This window comes from Plectropomus leopardus, chromosome 17, assembly GCF_026936395.1.
Source record: "Plectropomus leopardus strain MGB_pleo_1.0 chromosome 17, ASM2693639v1, whole genome shotgun sequence".
Classification (NCBI taxonomy): domain Eukaryota; kingdom Metazoa; phylum Chordata; class Actinopteri; order Perciformes; family Serranidae; genus Plectropomus; species Plectropomus leopardus.
In genome coordinates this window covers 34,657,580-34,677,579 of record NC_142192.1, presented here as the reverse complement: position 1 = coordinate 34,677,579, position 20,000 = coordinate 34,657,580, and the positions used below count along the sequence as shown (strand labels likewise).

The 20,000-nt window shown below is 44.1% G+C and overlaps 2 protein-coding genes across 3 annotated transcripts in view; both read right to left on the bottom strand.

The window, feature by feature from the left end:
* Positions 1 to 2,862, bottom strand: part of ints3 (integrator complex subunit 3) — a 15,057-nt gene extending 12,195 nt beyond the window's left edge. The window contains exons 1-4 of one of the 2 annotated variants that reach the window (XM_088090171.1): positions 2,541 to 2,862; positions 874 to 957; positions 234 to 336; positions 1 to 86 (exon numbers count right to left, since the gene is read on the bottom strand). The exon at positions 1 to 86 is cut by the window's left edge and continues 28 nt beyond it. In XM_088090171.1, coding sequence (XP_087946297.1) covers positions 1 to 86; positions 234 to 336; positions 874 to 917 — 233 coding nt within the window. In that variant the 5' untranslated portion in view covers positions 918 to 957; positions 2,541 to 2,862. The remainder of the gene's footprint in view (positions 87 to 233; positions 337 to 873; positions 958 to 2,540) is intronic. The other variant, XM_088090170.1, reaches the window with a different exon arrangement.
* Positions 2,863 to 3,714: 852 nt separating this feature from the next.
* The window catches only part of LOC121966057 (atrial natriuretic peptide receptor 1-like), a 31,889-nt gene continuing 15,603 nt past the window's right edge, over positions 3,715 to 20,000 (bottom strand). The window contains exons 6-22 of the mRNA XM_088090630.1: positions 17,966 to 18,060; positions 17,699 to 17,834; positions 17,341 to 17,425; positions 15,914 to 16,034; positions 15,643 to 15,717; positions 15,460 to 15,537; positions 14,742 to 14,846; positions 11,965 to 12,036; positions 10,752 to 10,911; positions 10,049 to 10,204; positions 8,345 to 8,513; positions 7,915 to 8,061; positions 7,311 to 7,434; positions 5,630 to 5,698; positions 5,152 to 5,326; positions 4,902 to 5,000; positions 3,715 to 4,286 (exon numbers count right to left, since the gene is read on the bottom strand). Of these exons, the coding sequence (XP_087946756.1) occupies positions 4,141 to 4,286; positions 4,902 to 5,000; positions 5,152 to 5,326; positions 5,630 to 5,698; positions 7,311 to 7,434; positions 7,915 to 8,061; positions 8,345 to 8,513; positions 10,049 to 10,204; positions 10,752 to 10,911; positions 11,965 to 12,036; positions 14,742 to 14,846; positions 15,460 to 15,537; positions 15,643 to 15,717; positions 15,914 to 16,034; positions 17,341 to 17,425; positions 17,699 to 17,834; positions 17,966 to 18,060 (2,012 nt within the window). The 3' untranslated portion in view covers positions 3,715 to 4,140. The remainder of the gene's footprint in view (positions 4,287 to 4,901; positions 5,001 to 5,151; positions 5,327 to 5,629; positions 5,699 to 7,310; positions 7,435 to 7,914; positions 8,062 to 8,344; positions 8,514 to 10,048; positions 10,205 to 10,751; positions 10,912 to 11,964; positions 12,037 to 14,741; positions 14,847 to 15,459; positions 15,538 to 15,642; positions 15,718 to 15,913; positions 16,035 to 17,340; positions 17,426 to 17,698; positions 17,835 to 17,965; positions 18,061 to 20,000) is intronic.

Sequence of the window (20,000 nt, the reverse complement as noted above, 5' to 3'; positions counted from 1 at the left end):
AGGAACTTTTCCATCAGGATCTGGTTGATCTTCACCAGGACCACGTTCATCCCGTCTCTGCTGAGCAGGGTCAGGTCTCTGTAACACTGTCGCACGCACGCGCGTGCGCGCACGCACACACACACACACACACACACACACACACACACACACACACACACACACAGAGTGATGTCACAGCCCTGTCACAGTGATGTCAGAGGGGTAATAATGAAGCGGTGGCGGTGTCTCACCCTCTGGGCCTGGGCCGGCTCTGTGAGGACCAGAGTGAATAGTCCCAGACACACCTCCTCATGCTGCTGCTGCCCTTTACACACCTGCACACAGGAAGTCAGACTACAAACATCACTGACTCCCTGCAGTATTGCTGGTGGCCATGGAGCCTATTTAGTACACCTGTCTGTAACTGCACCACGGTTACCATGGTAACTGACTCTGAGTCAGTCAGGGTTTTCTGGAAGACCCCCGTGATCTATCTGTCTGAGACATTTTTTTGTATTTTTACCATAATCAAATGCTGTTTTCTTATTGGCTGTCAGCACAGTCACTCCCTGATTCATCCTTGTAGTGTCTGCAGTATCAGTAGTGGTATTACAGTATCAATACAAATGCAGTATCAGTAGTTGCAGTTTCAGTATCAGTATTACATGCAGTAGTAGTATTAGTAGTCTCAGTAGTTGCAGTATTAGTTACAGTAGTTGCAGTATTCGTATCATGATTTGCAGTATGAGTATCAGTACTTGCAGTATTAGTATCAGTAGTTGCCGTATTAGTATCAGTACTTTCAGTACTTGCAGTGTTAGTTACAGTAGTTGCAGTATTCATATCAGTACTTGCAGTATTAGTATCAGTAGTTGCGGGAGAACTTCTTACGTTGGCGGTGAGCGCGTCGTTGGCCTCTCTCTCTGACAGCCCATTGGTCAACGACTGGACGATCCCAACGCAACGCTCCAACCTCTGAAAACACACACACACACACACCTTTAATGTTAATGTATATGAGGATCTTATAGACCATGATGCATTGCTGCAGAAGGAGCTGAATGACAGATAGATGCAGAAACGTGACAGCAGAAGAAACACATCAGTGACACACAGACTGAAACCGACCACAGAGAACAGGACTCAAACGCAGTATTTTTACACAGCCAAGTACATATTTCTACCGAATTCTATTTTTATGGAAACAAAAACTGCACTCACTGAGCAGGGTATATCTCTCTCTCTCTGCAGGTATATCTCTCTCTCTGCAGGTATATCTCTCTGCAGGTATATCTCTCTCTCTGCAGGTATATCTCTCTCTCTCTCTGCAGGTATATCTCTCTCTCTCTGCAGGTATATCTCTCTCTCTGCAGGTATATCTCTCTCTCTGCAGGTATATCTCTCTCTCTCTGCAGGTATATCTCTCTCTCTCTCTGCAGGTATATCTCTCTCTCTCTGCAGGTATCTCTCTCTCTCTGCAGGTATATCTCTCAGCAGGTATATCTCTCTCTCTGCAGGTATATCTCTCTCTCTGCAGGTATATCTCTCTCTCTCTGCAGGTATCTCTCTCTCTCTGCAGGTATATCTCTCAGCAGGTATATCTCTCTCTCTGCAGGTATATCTCTCTCTCTGCAGGTATATCTCTCTCTCTCTGCAGGTATATCTCTCTCTCTGCAGGTATATCTCTCTCTCTGCAGGTATATCTCTCTCTCTGCAGGTATATCTCTGCAGTTATTAATCTTAATCTTAATCCTTAATCTACACAGACAACAGAGACTGAACGGTTACCGACATGCCTCAGTTTAAGATTTTGTTACCATGGTAACCCCCCCCCCCCGGTCTGCCTCCAGTCACATGATGCCGAGTCTGAACGACTTTTTACATCAAATACAAACAGACGATTTGACTGCAGGCAGAGATTTGATTTCACACGTGTTCAAATGTGAGATTCACACGTCTGCACGGACTGAGACTCACTACAGACATGCTGCTGATGTTTAACTCTTCTTCAGGTTAATAAAAACATGTTGTTTCTACTGATGCTGTTGTTTTTGTTTATTCTTCTTCTGGTTAATAAAAACATGTTGTTGTTGTTGTTGTTGTTGTTGTTGTTGTCGTTGTCTCTTCCTGTCCACTGCTCTGAGCTGCAGGACTAAACAGTCTCAGCAGATTTTCTTTTGTTTTTTGTCTCCCGGAGGTCCGGGCTGAGCCCCCCGTGTCCTCTGATCCTGGAGACGCCCCTGAACTGGACCCCACTGCAGACTATCCCTTTAAACCAGCTGCAGCTCAACGAGGACAGGTGAGACACCGAGACCTGTCCCCGTCTCACCGCGCTATTTACGTAGACTCAGCATGCTAAGCTAACTATTTGTCCTCCTGTCTGTCCCCCGTGCGTTGGAGACACAGGGGGACAGAGGGCAGCCTATAAACAAAGTGGCCAGCGCTAAGCTAACAGAGCTAACGATGCTAACTAGCCTGTTAGCTTCTCTTTGTACGGTGAACGGCCGCCGGTAACCCGCTCCGTCCCGGGTCAGACCCTCTCCCGGGTCTCGACTCACCTCCTCCAGCTCGTCCTTGGCGTCCAGCTGGGTGGACAGCAGCAGGCGGCCCTGCGGCTTGGCCTTGGCCGGAGCAGGCTCCATCTGCGGCCGCCGCGCCTCGCCGGGCCCCGCGGAGCTGCAGGGCCGGGACTCCGGGTCCGGGGGGGGGGGCTTCTGTCTGTCTGTGCCGGTGTACCGGAGACTGTGGGGCTCCTGTCGGTCCCGAAGCCTCCTTGCGGGCCGGGCCGGTCGGTAACGGCGGGTTTTTTAACTTATTTGGGGGCAGCTCTCGGTGTCGGTCCCGCTCCGAGACCCAGCACTGAACACAGCGGACATCCGCTCCCCCGGCCAATCACATCACAGAGAGCGCTGAGTGACGGCCGGACAGACCAATCACAGCACAGGAAATCTGGAGCCAATCTCCAGCCTGCCCAGACCCATTATACTGTTTATCAATGTATGAAATAAAATAAAATAAAATAAAATTTAAAAAATTTAATAAATTAAAATACCTTAATAAATTAAGGTATAATGTGAAATATAATAATTCTTAAAAAAACATTATGTTATATTATATTATATTATATTATATTATATTATATTATATTATATTATATTATATTATATTATATTTATTTTATATTATAATATAAAAATATGCACTGCCAGACTTGATGCCATAAGCAGCAACAAGCAACTGGATTTTTATCACAGCTGCTGATTTTAATCAACTCATCCTTCACCGCCAAAGATGCAGCAGGACCAAAGATAATTTTTACTAAATCTACCTACAATAATCTAATCTCCCAATTATACAATTCTACAAATTATATAATTGGGAGATTAATCAATGACAAAAAAATCAGTGCCTCACTTTTTACTGTATACTTTTCAATATTCCGATATTACCTATTATTGTTATTGTGGCTGAGCGGAGGGGCATACAACTCTAAATGAATGTATTTTTATTTATTTTAGCGCACATTTTAAAAAAAATGCATGTTTCTTTGTGATTTTTTCCCCCATTTCATTCATTTTTTCAAAAAAATTTCTTTAAAACTTTTTGGTGAATTTTACAGAAAACACAAAGAGTTGATCTCTGGGTGTCAGTCTTCAGATGGAAATATGTTTTGGGGAAAAATTTTGACAAGTTTTCTGAAAATGACTGAATAAAATTAAACTGATGCTAATATTTGGGAATAATAGACATATTTAATAGATGTTGTCAGTTTACATCATAACATAAAAGAATAATTCAACACACACACAACACATATGGAGAATAAAGTTTCCAAAAATCAATAAAAAATATGGATCAGAAAGTGACTGAGAGAAAACAGATGAGTTTCTGCAGCTTAAATAATAAAACTGAAATACACTGATGGTTTCACCGATTTACAGTCAAACATTCGTCCGTCTCCGTTTGTGATATTTTTGTTTTTGGAGGGAAAATCCGTATCCTGGACTGTGGCTTCAAATGATGTCGCAGGTCAACAGCCAATCAGAGAGGAGGAGGAGGGGCTTAATACCAGCTGCTCTGGTACAGCAGGACAGAGGACAGTGTCCATCCCTGACCTCTGTCCTGTCCCCTGTCCCCTGTCCCCTGTCCTGTCCCCTGTCAGTCAGTTTTGTCCTCTCCCAGCAGCCAGTACGTCCTCATGCGTCCCTTTCCTTTCATCTCGACGTCTCCTCTGAGCTGTAGCCTGAAGCAGTCAAACTCCTGCAGGACGTCACGCGTTGTCTCCGACACGTGAATCTTCAACGCTGCACACACAAACATCAACACAACATTAGCACAACAACAACAACAACAACAGCAACATTAGAACAATATCACAACAACATTACAACATTAAATCAACATTACGACATAACAATATCGTTACAATATTACAACAATAAAACATTAACTCAACATTAAAACAACATTACAGCAACATTACATCACAAAATTACATTACAACATCAAATCAACATTACAACATTAAATCAACATTAAAACAACATCAAATCAACATTACAACATTAAATCAACATTAAAACAACATTAAATCAACATTACAACATTAACTCAACATTAAAACAACATCAAATCAACATTACAACATTAAATCAACATTAAAACAACATTAAATCAACATTACAACATTAACTCAACATTAAAACAACATCAAATCAACATTATAACATTAAATCAACATTAAAACAACATTAAATCAACATTACAACATTAACTCAACATTCAAACAACATCAAATCAACATTACAACATTAAATCAACATTAAAACAACATTAAATCAACATTACAACATTAACTCAACATTCAAACAACATCAGGTGTGTGTGTGTGTGTGTGTGTGTGTGTGTGTGTGTGTTACCCTCTCCGTTAGACTCCATGCGTGATGCTGTGTTGACCGTGTCTCCGAACAGACAGTACCTGGGCATCTTCAGCCCGACCACACCTGCACACACTGGACCTGCGCACACACACACACACACACGCACACACACACACACACACTGTATTTATGGGCCTTTTAAAACACACACCCCGGTACTATACTTGTGAGTCTGTCCAAAATGTCCTCACACACACACACACACACACACATACACACACACACTGACCGCTGTGGATGCCGATGCGTAGCCGCAGCTGCTGATTGGCTCGGTGGCGGATCCTGAAGCTCTTGACGGCGTCCAGCAGAGCGAGGGACATCCGGGCCACCTCGCGGCCGTGCAGCTTCCCGTTCCTCACCGGCAGACCGGACACCACCATGTAGGCGTCACCGATGGTCTCCACCTGGGGACCACAGGTAAGTAAACACATGAACAGGTGAGACAACGTTTCGCAGCTCAGATCAAAGAGAATGACCTGAGACACACTGTTAGCTTAGCTTAGCACAAAGACCAGAAGCAGAGGGAAACTGTTAGCTTAGCTTAGCATAAAGAGTGGGAGCAGAGGGAAACTGTTAGCTTAGCTTAGCATAAAGAGTGGGAGCAGAGGGAAACTGTTAGCTTAGCATAAAGACTAGAAGCAGAGGGAAACTGTTAGCTTAGGCTAGTTTGGCACTGTGTGTGGATGAAGTTGTGAATAAAGTTTTACTTTGTAAACATCGAAGTTGTCGATGATGGCGTCGAAGCAGGTGTAGAGGTCATTCAGTAATGTCACAACCTAACATATAAAAACAAAAAAACTTTATTAAATCTCTACAGTTACATTAACATGTGTTCTCGGGAGCGTTCCTGCTCCCTTGTTTCCTAGTTTCCCTGGATCCTGGCCGTAACCTTGACTGTGCCTGACCGTGGTGATAGCTGTGCTGATGCTGTGATCCTGCCTTTGGTTGTGCTCGTGCTGTGGCTGTACTGATTCTGTGCCCCCCGCTCGCCCTGATTGTGGTCTGGTCCTGGTTGCGCCGATACTGTGATCTTATGAACATATGCATGAGACTGTTATCATCTCCCTCAACATCATCATAGAGTGCAATTACTAATATCACACCTACCATTATTGTAATATGACATGTATCTGTTTCTATTATTGCTGTGCCTCTCTCCCCCTCTCTCCCCCACCCTCTCTCCAGTGAAGGACTTTGACTGTAGAACAGCTGAGTGTTTGACAGCCACAGCACTCAAACAGCCACATCTGCAGAGGTGAAAGTGACTTCTTTAGACTCTACAGACGACTTTGTGTTAGTTTCAGCTTTAATCAGACTTTGGATTAATTATTTAGAAACACGCATCGCTCCGAGTCTCATCCGGCCGCTCGCGCTGAGCTCTCATTATTATTACCAGGGGCAGATGTAATGTTTTGGGGGCCCGGGGCCACAAGCACATGAGCTTATTTTCAGCCTTTCTCTAACTGGGAATGTCGGCAGGCTGTTGGCAGCTATAGGAGAAGTAGGCCGACTCAAAAGTTTTTAATTCCTGAGTAAAATGATTAATAGCACAGAAGTTTGACAGAAGCTGAAGTCAGAGTCCTGCAGTCAGGAGAGGTTGGACTATTATCAGCACAATGTGCTTCAATTTACCTGAAGTTTGTTTCAGATGGAGCTTTTCATTTTTATATAATGCTGGAAAGTTTAATAAATGATAATAAATCATATGTTTATTACACTCCAACACACCATGGTCACATGCCACTGTGTCAGTGAACTATGAGGGCAAAAAACAAACCACAAAAATGGTGATATTGATATCAGGTATGAGGCTCGGACCTTTGCTGGGAGGACATTTTAGTAACTGGACCTCTGTGAGTTTTAGTAGAATAGGTCCTCCAACTGGTGATGCTGTTCTACAGTATATTTGTCATGTTCAATGTCTGACAGAAAATAAATATTTAAACCTAAATGAACCTGATGATATCTTCATATCTCACTGAGGAGTCAAAGGAACCTTTAAGCTCCACAGAAACACTGATTTGATGGATATTGTGATAAATATCGATATCGATATGAAAAAACATACTGTCATAAGATTTTTTTCCATATCGCCCAGCCCTACACAGAGACCGGTGCTCTACTGAGAACTGTTCTGCGTGATGTTCCTCCAGAACTCGTTACTGGTTATTTTTGTATCTCTTCTGCAGTGTTCTCCTGCTGTGTTCCCCTGCAGTGTTCTACTGTGTTCTCCTGCAAGGTTCTGCAGTGTTCCCCTGCTGTCTTCTGCTGTGTTCTGTTGTGTTCTCCCGTTGTGTTCTGCAGTGTTCTCCCGTTGTGTTCTGCTGTGCTCTCCTGCTGTGTTCTCCTGCAGTGTTCTCCTGCAGTGTTCTGCAGGGTTCTACCTACCTGCAGCGGCGTGCTCTCAGCAGACAGGGCAGTGAACCCGATGATGTCACTGAAGTAAATGGTGACGGAGTCGAAAGCTTCGGCCTGAACCGTCTCTCCTCGTTTCAGCTGTTCTGCTACAGAACTGAGACACAAACACACCGATGGAGTACTCACTGTGGTATATTTACTGCAGTAAATATATATACTGCAGTATATATTTGCTGCAGTATATATTTATTGTGCTACATTTTCTGCAGTATATATTTACCGTGGTAAATATATTTCATGCAGTATATATTTACTGTGGTATGTTTTCCGTGTTATATACTGCAGTATATATTTCCTGTAGTATATATTTACTGTGGTATGTTGACTGTGTTCTATTTGTACTACAGTAAATACACAATAAATATGCACACACAGCAGTATTAGTACTTGCTGTGGTAGTATCTGGTAGAAACAGTACTCACTGTGGTAGTATTTGCGGTATTGGTACTTGCTGTGGTAGTATCTGGTAGAAACAGTACTCACTGTGGTAGTACTTGCGGTATTAGTACTCACTGTGGTAGTATCTGGTAGAAACAGTACTCACTGTGGTAGTACTTGCGGTATTAGTACTCACTGTGGTAGTATCTGGTAGAGCAGCGCCTCTGCCTTGCGTTTCTCCTCGTGGTACGCCTGCGTTCGTTCCTCCACCAGCTCCTCCAGGTTGTTGGCGTACTGCTCCATACGGGACAGAAGGTTGTCCAGGATGTTGGACCCATAACCCCTGAAGAGACAGACAGGAAGACAGACAGACAGGAGGACAGACAGGAGGACAGATGGGAGGACAGACAGACAGGTAAAGGTTATTTTTTTATGGGGACCTCGTCCTCAGAGGCTGTGAGGGTCCGAGCTCAGAGGGATGGTGCCTGTTGTGCAGCCCTCTGAGGCAGACTGATCTGTGATAACGGACTTTCAGCCCTTTGGCGTTGACCTTCATACGTCTCGTCTGTGGATCAGGGACCAGTTTACCAGTTAGTCCACAGTACAGGTGTCCCCGTGCCGCCCACCTGTGCTGCTTCCTCAGCAGGATCTTGATGGTGTTAAAGTCGGGTCGGTCGGCGGGCTCTTCGCTCCAGCAGCGCTGCATCAGGACGCACAGCTCCTCACTGTGAATATGAAAGCAGAGCGACGGGCGCAGCGGTGGGGCGCCGCCATGACGCACCGTCTGGACGATCTCTGGGGGGGGGGTGTAAGAGGGACATCATTGTTAAACAGACACAAAGGGGGGGTGATAAAGAAAGGGGGAGAAACGTCCAATTATTTAGGCTTTAGGGGAGGGACACACAACTTTAAATTGCTGGATTAAATTCTTATTTTGATGTTGGCTTCTTTGTTCTTTAACAGTTGTTGATTGTTGATTAAAATTAGGACAGGAGGTAGGGAGGCAGACACCGTTTCCACTTTTGAGAGTAGACTTAAGACTCTCCTCACTGATAAAGCTTATAATTAGGGCTGGCTCAGGCTGCCTGGACCAGCCCCTAGTTAGGCCGACATAGGTTTAATCTGCCGGGGGACTTTCTGTGATACGCTGAGCTCCTTCATCCTTCTTTTGTTCCCTCCATCTGAAAACGCTCATGTCTGTTTACTGCTTTACGCTAACTCCGTTGCCTCTCCGGAGCACTCCTCTTCTTGTTTCCTAGTTTTCCTGGATCCTGGCTGCGCCTGATCGTGGTGAAAGCTGTGCTGATGCTGTGATCCTGCTGCTATTTTTAAAGACAAAAATTGGTGATTTTTTGTCTTAATTTTTTTTGAAGATTCTGTTTTTCTTTTTTTTTAAAAAAAAGAAAAATTGGCAATTATTTTTCTCTAAAATTTTGTGTGTGTTTTATAAAAATTATTAATAAGTTAATTAGTAATTTCTGATCACACGACTAAGGATGTTTCACATGTTGATGAAAGCTGCAACAAACTCTCCACTGGAGTGCGCTGTCTCTCTGAGATACACACACAAACACACACACACACACACACACACACACATATACACACAAAAACACACACACACACACACACACACAAAAACACACACACACACAAAAACACACACACAAATACACACACACAAAAACACACAAACACACACACACAAACACATACACACACGAACACACACACACAAACACACACACAAACACATACACACAAGAACACACACACACACAACACATACACAAACACACACACACGCTATCTGTCAGCTACAGAACCTCAAATCTCTCTGAGAGGTACAAAGAGGGGACCAACACTCAGTGTGAATTCATGTGTGTATTAATACACATTGTGTGTGTGTGTGTGTGTGTGTGTGTGTGTGTGTGTGATGAAAGCAGTGTGTTATTCAGCTGTCACATTGGAATGTAAATAATAGATTCTACAACATCATCACACACACACACACACACATATATACACATACACATACACACACACATATATACACATACACACACACACACACACACACACACAGCCTCTAAAAGGTGGAAAAGGTTTATTTTTACTTCAGTAAATGCAGTAATACTTCAGTGTAGAAATACTCTGTCTCTCAGTCTGTTTCCATGGTGACAGAAAAGCTGAATTAATGGACTTTAAAAACCTGTAAACATGTTTTTCCCACTGACATCAGACTAAAGTGAATTTTTGAGCGCAGGATCAGGTCTGAGCGCAGGATCAGGTCTGAGTGCACGATCAGGTCTGAGGGGGGGCAGACTGACCTTTGGGTGTCAGGGTTTGGGAGTCCAGGAAGAAGACTCCTCGCAGCAGAGCCACCTCCTGCAGGATGATGCTGAAGCTGTACACGTCTCCTCTCTGCGTGCCACGGGGGGGGGGGCACTCTGTCCTCAGCAGCTCCGGGGCTGTCCACAGTTTACCTGCAGGGGGGACAGACAGCCCGTCTCTGTGTGTCAGAGGTTGGTTCAGAGGCCTCCAGCTGTGAGCTCTGAGGGGACGGATGGTTTGATTTTGTCTTCAGGAGGAACTCACAGCTTTAAATGTCTTTAAATAAAAATTTATTCTACCAGCAATTTTAAAAAACCGACATGCCTTCAGAGCCATGATTTAAACCATAAACGTTAGGCCTCTTTTCTTTTCTTTTCTTTCTTTTTTTATATTTTTGGTGATGCTTTTTTTAAAAAAATGTAGAATTTCTGTTTATTAATATCTTTTTTTTTTTTTTAATTTGCCATTTTTTAAAAGAATTATACTTGTCTTTTAAAATTTTGTGTGATTTTTTTGCTTTAAAACTTTTTGGCAAATTTGGCAAACAGATTTATACTTGCTCATGTTTTACAATTTGCTTTTGGTTTAATTCTCTTAATTTTCTTGAAATCTTACATTGGTAAAAATGTGTGTGTGTGTGTGTGTGTGTGTGTGTGTGTGTGTGTTTGTGGGGTGGGGTGGGGGGATGGGGGGGCGTACGTGCGTAGTAGGCGTGTGTGTCCTCGGGACAGCTGGTGGTCCGTAGACTCTCTAGTCCGTAGTCAGTGATCTTGAGGACAAAGCGACTGTCCACCACACAGTTGGAGGACTTCAGGTTGCCGTGGGAGACAATGACGCTGTTGTGGAGGAACAACATGCCCTAAAAACAAACAACAGCAATTAACAACAATAACAACAACAAAAACAAATCTAGCTGTGGTTTCAGTTTTTTAATAAATTGGGTCATTTTGGTGATTTTGAGGCCTGTTTGCCATAAAAATCACCAAAAATGTTGTGGAAAAAAAAGCCAAGATGTTTTCTTTAAAGATTTTCATTTTTTAAATAACTAAAATCACCATTTAAAAAAAAGAAAAGAAAAAACACCTAAAAAATATTTTAATGTTAAAAGAGCAAAATGTTTTCTTTAAAATACAGTCAAAAATGGTTCGACCTGAGGTTGTGTCCTCACCACAGCAGCCGCGGGTTTGATCCCAACCTCAGCCCTTTGCTACATGTCATCCCTTCTCTCCCTCTCAGGCTTAAACTGTCCTAATAAAATAAGGCAGAAGCCCCAAAAATTATTGTGAAAAAAAAAATCACTGAACATTTTTTAAAAAAGAAACTGCCAAACTTTTTATACACCACACCACAAATGTCTTCTTTTTTTAGAAAAAAGAAAAGGCCCAAATATTTGTTTTGTTTTCTTTAAAAAATTCTAAAAAAAAATCAGATCTTGCCAAAATTTTTCAAAGTTAAGAAAAAAAATCCCTGCAAATATTTGTTTAAAAAAAGGCACAAAAAAAACAATTTTTTTCTCTGAAACAGTGACAGCAGTGAGGTCCAGGAGCTCCACCCCCTCCGATCAGAGGACAAATCAGCCGCCATATAACAGAGACGATCAATGACTGTGATTGACATGTGATGTCATTGTTATTGTTTACAAACAGCAGCTGACACGTATGTTACATGTCACACTAGAGGCCCACGCTGTTGTGTTAAAGCTCTTTAGTTTCCATGGTGCCGGCCTGCTGTCTAAAATCACACTCTGCAGACCAACGATGCCGCCGTCTGATTGGTTCAGTAAAGATGTCACAGAGACTCGACACAGTAAATGATTGTTTCTATGAACCGAGCTGTTTTTAACTCTTTGAGCTCCGCTGCTCAGAGTCTGACAGGAAATGCCATGGTCAGCACCGCTCTGTCAGGTCGTTACCTTCACGATGTCGGTGATGAGGGAGTATCTGAACATCCAGTCCAGAGTGATGTTGTCGCTCTCCATCAGGTCCTGGAGCACATACACACAAACATACGCACAGAAACACACACTCTGTTATTATGATGCAGCGGTGTGTGTGTGTGTGTGTGTGTGTGTGTGTGTGTGTGTGTGTAATGTGATGATCCTGACACACAGCTGCTGCCTCCTGTAAACTGTCCCGGCTGATCAGCGTATTGCTCTGAATGTATCTCGTGTTTCCATAAAAGAGCTGAGCTCTCTAAATGAGGCGATCTAATAGACCAGAAATCGAATTAAAATCACAAACCATCAGGTTCACTTTGGTTTTTACTGTTAAATCGTGTAAAGGAGAAAGGCTGGAACAGGAGAAATAAAAATGTGTGTGAATGTTGGTGTTGTGATTTGGTAATCTGCAGTCCAAGTGTTGAAATCGGCAGTAAGTGAATCCAGCTGTTGCTCAGAGTTCATGTTGGCAGCTCGCAGACAGGAAGTGAACCGACAAAATAAATGTTTCCATCAGCTCTGTGAGAATTTAACGGCTGTGTGAAAACACACAGACACAATGCTGCTAATCTGACAGATGTCAGACTTTCAGCTCGCCACCGTCCAAACGTCTGCTGCCAAAAACATCTGCTGCCATCTAGTGATTTTATATTTCTGCAGATGAGCGCTCATGAGCAGCTGCTGGATTATATCTACTGCCCACTGTCAGAGAGCAGAGCCTACTGTGGGCACAGACGGAACAGCAGATCCTATTCTGAGCACAGACGAAGCAGAAGGACCTACTCTGGCACAGACTGAGCAGCAGAATCTACTCTGGCACAGACTGAGCAGCAGAATCTACTCTGGCACAGACAGAGCAGGAGCTGCAGAGCGTACTCTGAGCACAGACAGAGTAGCAGAACATACTCTGGGCACAGACAGAGCAGGAGCTGCAGAGCGTACTCTGGGCAAAGAGCAGGAACAGCGGAGTTTACTCTGGCACAGATGGAGCAGCAGAACATACTCTGGGCACAGATGGAGCAGGAAAACATACTTTGGGCAAAGATCGAGCACCAGATGGAGCAGAGAAAGTGGAACTGGACCGCTCATTCTGCAGCAGCTGCTCTATCACCCATCGATCCGATCAGATCAGCTTTGATCGGATCAAACGATCAATCATCCACCCTGCAGGTCACAAACTGCTGCTGAGGAAAAAAAGACCTCATGAAGCTCCGCCTACGCTGCATTCAAGGACCTCCAAATCTCTGAGTTTACAGAGGGTACACAGACTGACAGAGATGAACACACATGCTTTGAAGAGGACAAAAACAGAGAGTTTGCTTTGGTGGTGGGATTGTCTCTAGTTATCGATCACTGATCACTGAAGAAAACTCAACCTCGTGATGGTTCTGTATCCTTCTTGGAGGATTTACAGAGTTTTTCTCTGGAAGATCAGACAGAGCGGCCCCTCGGCTGAATCTGAATCTCTGCTGATCGTCCGCTCTGACACCAGATCCTCCTCAGAGCCAAAAATAACTCTGACTCTAAGATCAAGCGGCCATCTGGAAACAACCCAAACCCTACGCAGCCCGAGTCCACCTATAGCTGGCTGGCATGGGCTCTCATGTTGCTAGGTTACCGTGCTGGCAGGTTGCTAGGTTACTGTGCTGACAAATAACCTGAACTGAGAGTATGACATCTGATGGGCGAAGAAATGTGAGAGAAACACAAAGCGGATAGACGACCATCAACCCGTCCACCAGAAGATAATCAAGACTTATACAATGAGGACAGAGCGCCAATAGAGGGGTCATACAGGAGTGATAGGGGGCGGAGAGAGGGCTGAGATAGAGCTGATAGAGTGCTGATAGAGAGCTGATAGAGAGCTAATAGAGAGCTGATAGAGGGCTGATAGAGTGCTGATAGAGAGCTGATAGAGTGCTGATAGAATGCTGATAGAGGGGTGATAGAGGGCTAATAGAGAGCTGATAGAGGGCTGATAGAGGGCTGATAGAGTGCTGATAGAGTGCTGAGAGAGAGCTAATAAAGAGTGCTGATAGAGAGCTGATAGAGGGCTGATAGAGAGCTGATAGAGGGCTGATAGAGTGCTGATAGAGAGCTGATAGAGGGCTGATAGAGGGCTGATAGAGAGCTGATAGAGGGCTGATAGAGTGCTGATAGAGAGCTAATAGAGGGCTGATAGAGGGCTGATAGAGGGCTAATAGAGAGTTGATAGAGTGCTGATAGAGAGCTGATAGAGAGCTGATAGAGTGCTGAGAGAGAGCTAATAAAGAGTGCTGATAGAGAGCTGATAGAGGGCTGATAGAGTGCTGATAGAGAGCTGATAGAGAGCTGATAGAGGGCTGATAGAGTGCTGATAGAGAGCTGATAGAGGGCTGATAGAGGGCTGATAGAGGGCTAATAGAGAGTTGATAGAGTGCTGATAGAGAGCTGATAGAGAGCTGATAGAGGGCTGATAGAGTGCTGATAGAGAGCTAATAGAGGGCTGATAGAGGGCTGATAGAGGGCTAATAGAGAGCTGATAGAGTGCTGATAGAGTGCTGATAGAGAGCTGATAGAGAGCTGATAGAGGGCTGATAGAGTGCTGAGAGAGAGCTAATAAAGAGTGCTGATAGAGAGCTGATAGAGAGCTGATAGAGAGCTGATAGAGAGCTGATAGAGAGTTGACAGGTGGACAGGTGAAGAATCAGGTGCGGACAGGTGAACAGGTGTAGAGTCAGGTGTGGACAGTTGGACAGTCAGGTGTGCTGTACCTGAAGGCTGCCTCGGGGACAGTACTCTGTGATGATGCACATGTTTGGCGGGTCGATGCAGGCACCGATGAAACGCGTCAGGTGCTCATTCTGAACATCTCGCATCTGAAACAGAAGATACGATACTGGTTCAAAATCCAGAACCATCAAAAACCTAAAACAAGGGGTCAGTTGGTCAGTTAGTAGACAGCTGTAGTTCGTAGATGTTTCAGTTTGAACAGAATCTTCCTGGTCAGTCGGTCAGGTGGGTTGTCAGTTGGTGGGTCAGTTGGTCAGTTGGTTGGTTAGTTGGTTGGTCAGTTGGTCAGCTGTTTGGTCGGTTGTTCAGTTGGTATGTTAGACAGCTGTAGTTCTTACATATTTCAATTCAAACAGAATCTTCCTGTTCAGGTGGTTGGTCAGATTGTGGGTCATGGTGCTGATAGAGAGCTGATAGAGAGCTGATAGAGGGCTGATAGAGGGCTGATAGAGGGCTGATAGAGAGCTGATAGAGAGCTGATAGAGGGCTGATAGAGAGCTGATAGAGAGCTGAGAGAGAGCTGATAGAGTGCTGATAGAGGGCTAATAGAGAGCTGCCAGAACCATCAAAAACCTAAAACAAGGGGGTCAGTTGGTCAGGTGGTCAGATGGTTGGTCAGTTGGTCAGGTGGTCAGATGGTTGGTCAGTTGGTCAGGTGGTCAGATGGTTGATCAGTTGGTAGACAGTTGTAGTTCTTACGTGTTTCAGTTCAAACAGAACCTTCCTGGTCAGTTCGATGCGTTTCTTGTTGATGTATTTGATGGCGGCCAAATTTCCCTGCAGGAGACAAAACCCGCTTCATTAAATAATAATGAAATCATCAGATGATTACAGCATCAGCACTCTGATCAGCCAGTCAGGTGGAGTCAGGTGGAGTCAGACCTTGTAGTATCCAGTTTTGGTGTAGATCTGGAGGTTCCCCTCCATTGTCATCAGAGAGCCGTAATTAGATCCTTTCTGCAGAGAACCAAGAAAAATGCAGTCAGAGCGTGAGTGTGTGAATGGTACCAGTGACATGGTGAGTGTGTGAATGTTACCAGTGACATGGTGAGTGTGTGAATGTTACCAAAGACATGGTGAGTGTGTGAATGTTACCAGTGACATGGTGAGTGTGTGAATGTTACCAAAGACATGGTGAGTGTGTGAATGTTACCAGTGACATGGTGAGGCGGCTGCAGGCTCTCCTCAGGACTTTATCCAGGTTGCTCATCTGGACGTCATCAAAGGAAACTCTCCACAGCTGAGCGGTCAGCTCGCTCTCCAACTTCAACTTCCTGTTCACAGACAGGAAGACAAGTGTGTGTGTGTGTGTGTGTGTGTGTGTGTGTGTGTGTGTGTGTGTGTGTGATGTGTGTTTGTGTTTGTGTTTGTAGTCGATGTTTATGTGTGTTGAGACAAGGGAGAAAACAGAGAGAAAGGTGAGGAAGAGGATAAACAAGAGAGGACAGAGAGACAGACAGAGAGAAGACAGAGACAGAGTGAGAGACAGAGACAGAGAGAGGAAAGACAGAGGGACAGCAGTACAGGGTGTCGGGGTATACGATGTTGATGGACAGGATTTGACGAGGACACGGAGGATGAAATCAGTAAAATTCTGCAGTTTTAACGTTGTAGTTTGAAAATCTGCGACTGACATACAGGAACAAACACAACGGAGAACAACGTCTCTTTTAAAAGTGTTGGACAGACAGAGACAGAGAGAGAGAGACAGAGAGACAGCTGTGTCTGGATGCAGAAACTGGATGTGATTCCTGCGTCTCATGTCTCTGCTCTGTCTCTCAGAGCATGTCCGTCCACAGTTTGGTGGGTTAACGAATAAACATGTACTTGATGCTGTCTGACTTGTGCAGCTGAAGTTTATTATTATAATGATGACACAAACAAACAAACACACAAACAAACACACAAACAAACACACGCAGCCAATCAGAGAGGACGATTCTCTCTGGAAACACTGACAGACGAGACGATAAACCAAGAGATGAAAACAAGTTTATTCCTCTTTATCTATACATCCCTTCATCCCTTCACTTCATCCTCTGCCTCGCTGTGATCTCTCTATTATGACACAGAGACACACAGAGAGATGGACAGGGGGACACAGACAGATGGAGGAAAAGAGTGATGAAGGAATAAATGACAGAGAGAGAGAGAGAGAGAGAGAGAGAGAGAGAGAGAGAAATGCAGTGAGCTCATGCCAGCACAGTTTGTGTATTCTGGTACATTTATCTTTGGGGGACCAGACTTTAACGCCGGGACAGTGAGGACATTCATGAGGTGAGGACATTTTAATAAAGTGAGGACATTTTGACAAGGTGGGAACATTTCAATGAAATGAGGACGTAATGATGAGGACAAGTGAGGACATTTTGGTGATGTGGGGACATTATCATGAGGTGGAGACGTTTTGATGAAGTCGGGACATTTTGATGAAATGAGAAAATTATGATGAGGTGGGGACATGTTGATGAAGTGAAGACATTTTGATGAGGTGGGGACATTTTGATGAGGTGGGGACATTTTAATATCCGGTCCTAACCAAGCTAGAAGTACACATCTGTGTGTGCCTAAGTGTCTCACCTGTAGATGAAGACGGTCACGGTAACAATGATGACAAAGACGAAGCAGATCACTATGGCAACCATCTGATGCATCGTAACTGTACCTGGAGAGGAGGGAGGGATGTTAGAACAGAAAGTGTGTGTGTGTGTGTGTGTGTGTGTACGTCCTCCAGAGACGGTTGGACGGTTCAGACCTGGTCTCTGGGTTAAAGTGAATGTGAGGGGACACATTCAACAGTCGTCACTATGATACATAGATATAACGGTGTGTGTGTGTGTCTTAGTGTGTGTGTTCATACATGTGTTTGTTCTTGTGTGTGTGTGTGTGTGTGTGTGTGTGTGTGTGTGTGTGTGTGTGTGTGTGTGTGTGTTCTTACGTGTGAGGCAGGCCGGTTTGTCATTCTTGAAGCCGCACTCGGGGACATCTCTTGGCGGAGAGCCACCTGGCCAATGGAAGCTTCGCCCACTCTGCATGATCAGCTGTTTCATACTGCTGTTATACACACACACCACCTGCGTGCGTGCACACACACACACACACACACACCATTAAATTATATGAAGTATGACGACAGCAGGACGACACAGAGACGCGTGACAGATGACAGGTGTGTGACATCATGACGATGACATCATGTGTTTACCTGGAACTCTCCGGTCTTGATGTTGACGGTGTCCCACACAGCAAAGTCCATCTGTCTGTCCCCCAACTCGTCCATCTCCACCACACCCATCACCCCTACACACACACACACACACACACACACACACTCAGTGATGTCAGGAACACTCTTGTTTGTCGCTGCAGTTTGAGAGAAATAAAACCATCGAGTGTTTGAAAACCAAAAACAAGAGTATGTTTATATTTCTGTTGAGTTCATATTTAAACAATATTTTTCTTCTTCAGAGTCTCACAAAAACGTAAATGTATTTCACTCTGACGGATGAAATATTTTTACTCCAAAAAAACCCCCCAAAAAAACAATGAACTCAGTTTTTGTTGACTAAAGTCATCCAAGAAAATGACAGGCAAGAATTTAACACACACACACACACACACACACACACACACACACACACACACACACACACACTCACACACCATCACACACACACACACACACACACTCACACACACGCACACTCACACACACACCATCACACACACACACACACACACCATCACACACACAAACACACACAGTCACACACACACACACACACTCACCTCACACACACACACTCACACACCATCACACACACTCACACACACACTCACACACACCATCACACACACACACACACACACACCATCACACACTCACACACACACGCACACACACACACACACCATCACACACACGCACACTCACACACACACCATCACACACACACACACACACACACACCATCACACACACAAACACACACAGTCACACACACACACACTCACCTCACACACACACTCACACACCATCACACACACTCACACACACACACACACACACACACCATCACACACACTCACACACACCGTCACACACACGCACACTCACACACACCATCACACACACAAACACACACAGTCACACACACAGTAACACAAACACACAGCCACACACAGTAACACACACAGTAACACACACACAGAGTAACACACAGTCACACACACAGTAACACACAGTCACACACACAGTAACACACAATCACACACACAGTCACACACACAGTCACACACACGGTAACACACAGTCACACACACAGTAACACAGTCACACACACAGTAACACACACAGTCACACACACGGTAACACACAGTCACACACACAGTAACACACACAGTAACACACAGTCACACACACAGTCACACACACGGTAACACACAGTAACACACACAGTAACACACAGTCACACACACAGTAACACACACAGTAACATACAGTCACACACACACACAGTGCGTTATCTTGGATGACTTTCAAAGCCACAAAAATCTGCTCAATTTCTTTCGAAAACATGAGAAAAGGGCAAGAAACAACTTTAGGAAAAACAATAGTAAAAAAAATACAACAAAATTACCAAAAACAAAAAAAAAAAGGATTGAAAAATCTGCAAAATAGTTTAAATATACCATTATGATAAATAAATATACTTCTCTGGATTTTTTTCCATAGCTTTGATAAAAATAATTTCCTAAATCTACTAATTTTTTGTAAATTACATTATTTTTTTTTCAAGTTTTTCATTTACTTTTTACCCATACTATAACTGTTATTATCACACAGCTAACTGTTAGCATCACACAGCTAACTGTTAGCATCACACTGCTAAATGTTAGCGTCACACTGCTAACTGTTAGCGTCACACTGCTAACTGTTATCACACTGCTAACTGTTAGCATCACACTGCTAACTGTTAGCGTCACACTGCTAACTGTTATCACACTGCTAACTGTTATCACACTGCTAACTGTTAGCATCACACTGCTAACTGTTAGCGTCACACTGCTAACTGTTAGCGTCACACTGCTAACTGTTATCACACTGCTAACTGTTAGCATCACACTGCTAACTGTTAGCGTCACACTGCTAACTGTTAGCGTCACACTGCTAACTGTTAGCATCACACAGCTAACCCTTATTAATGGTTTAAGGAGAAAATCGAGATGTTTCGTCGACC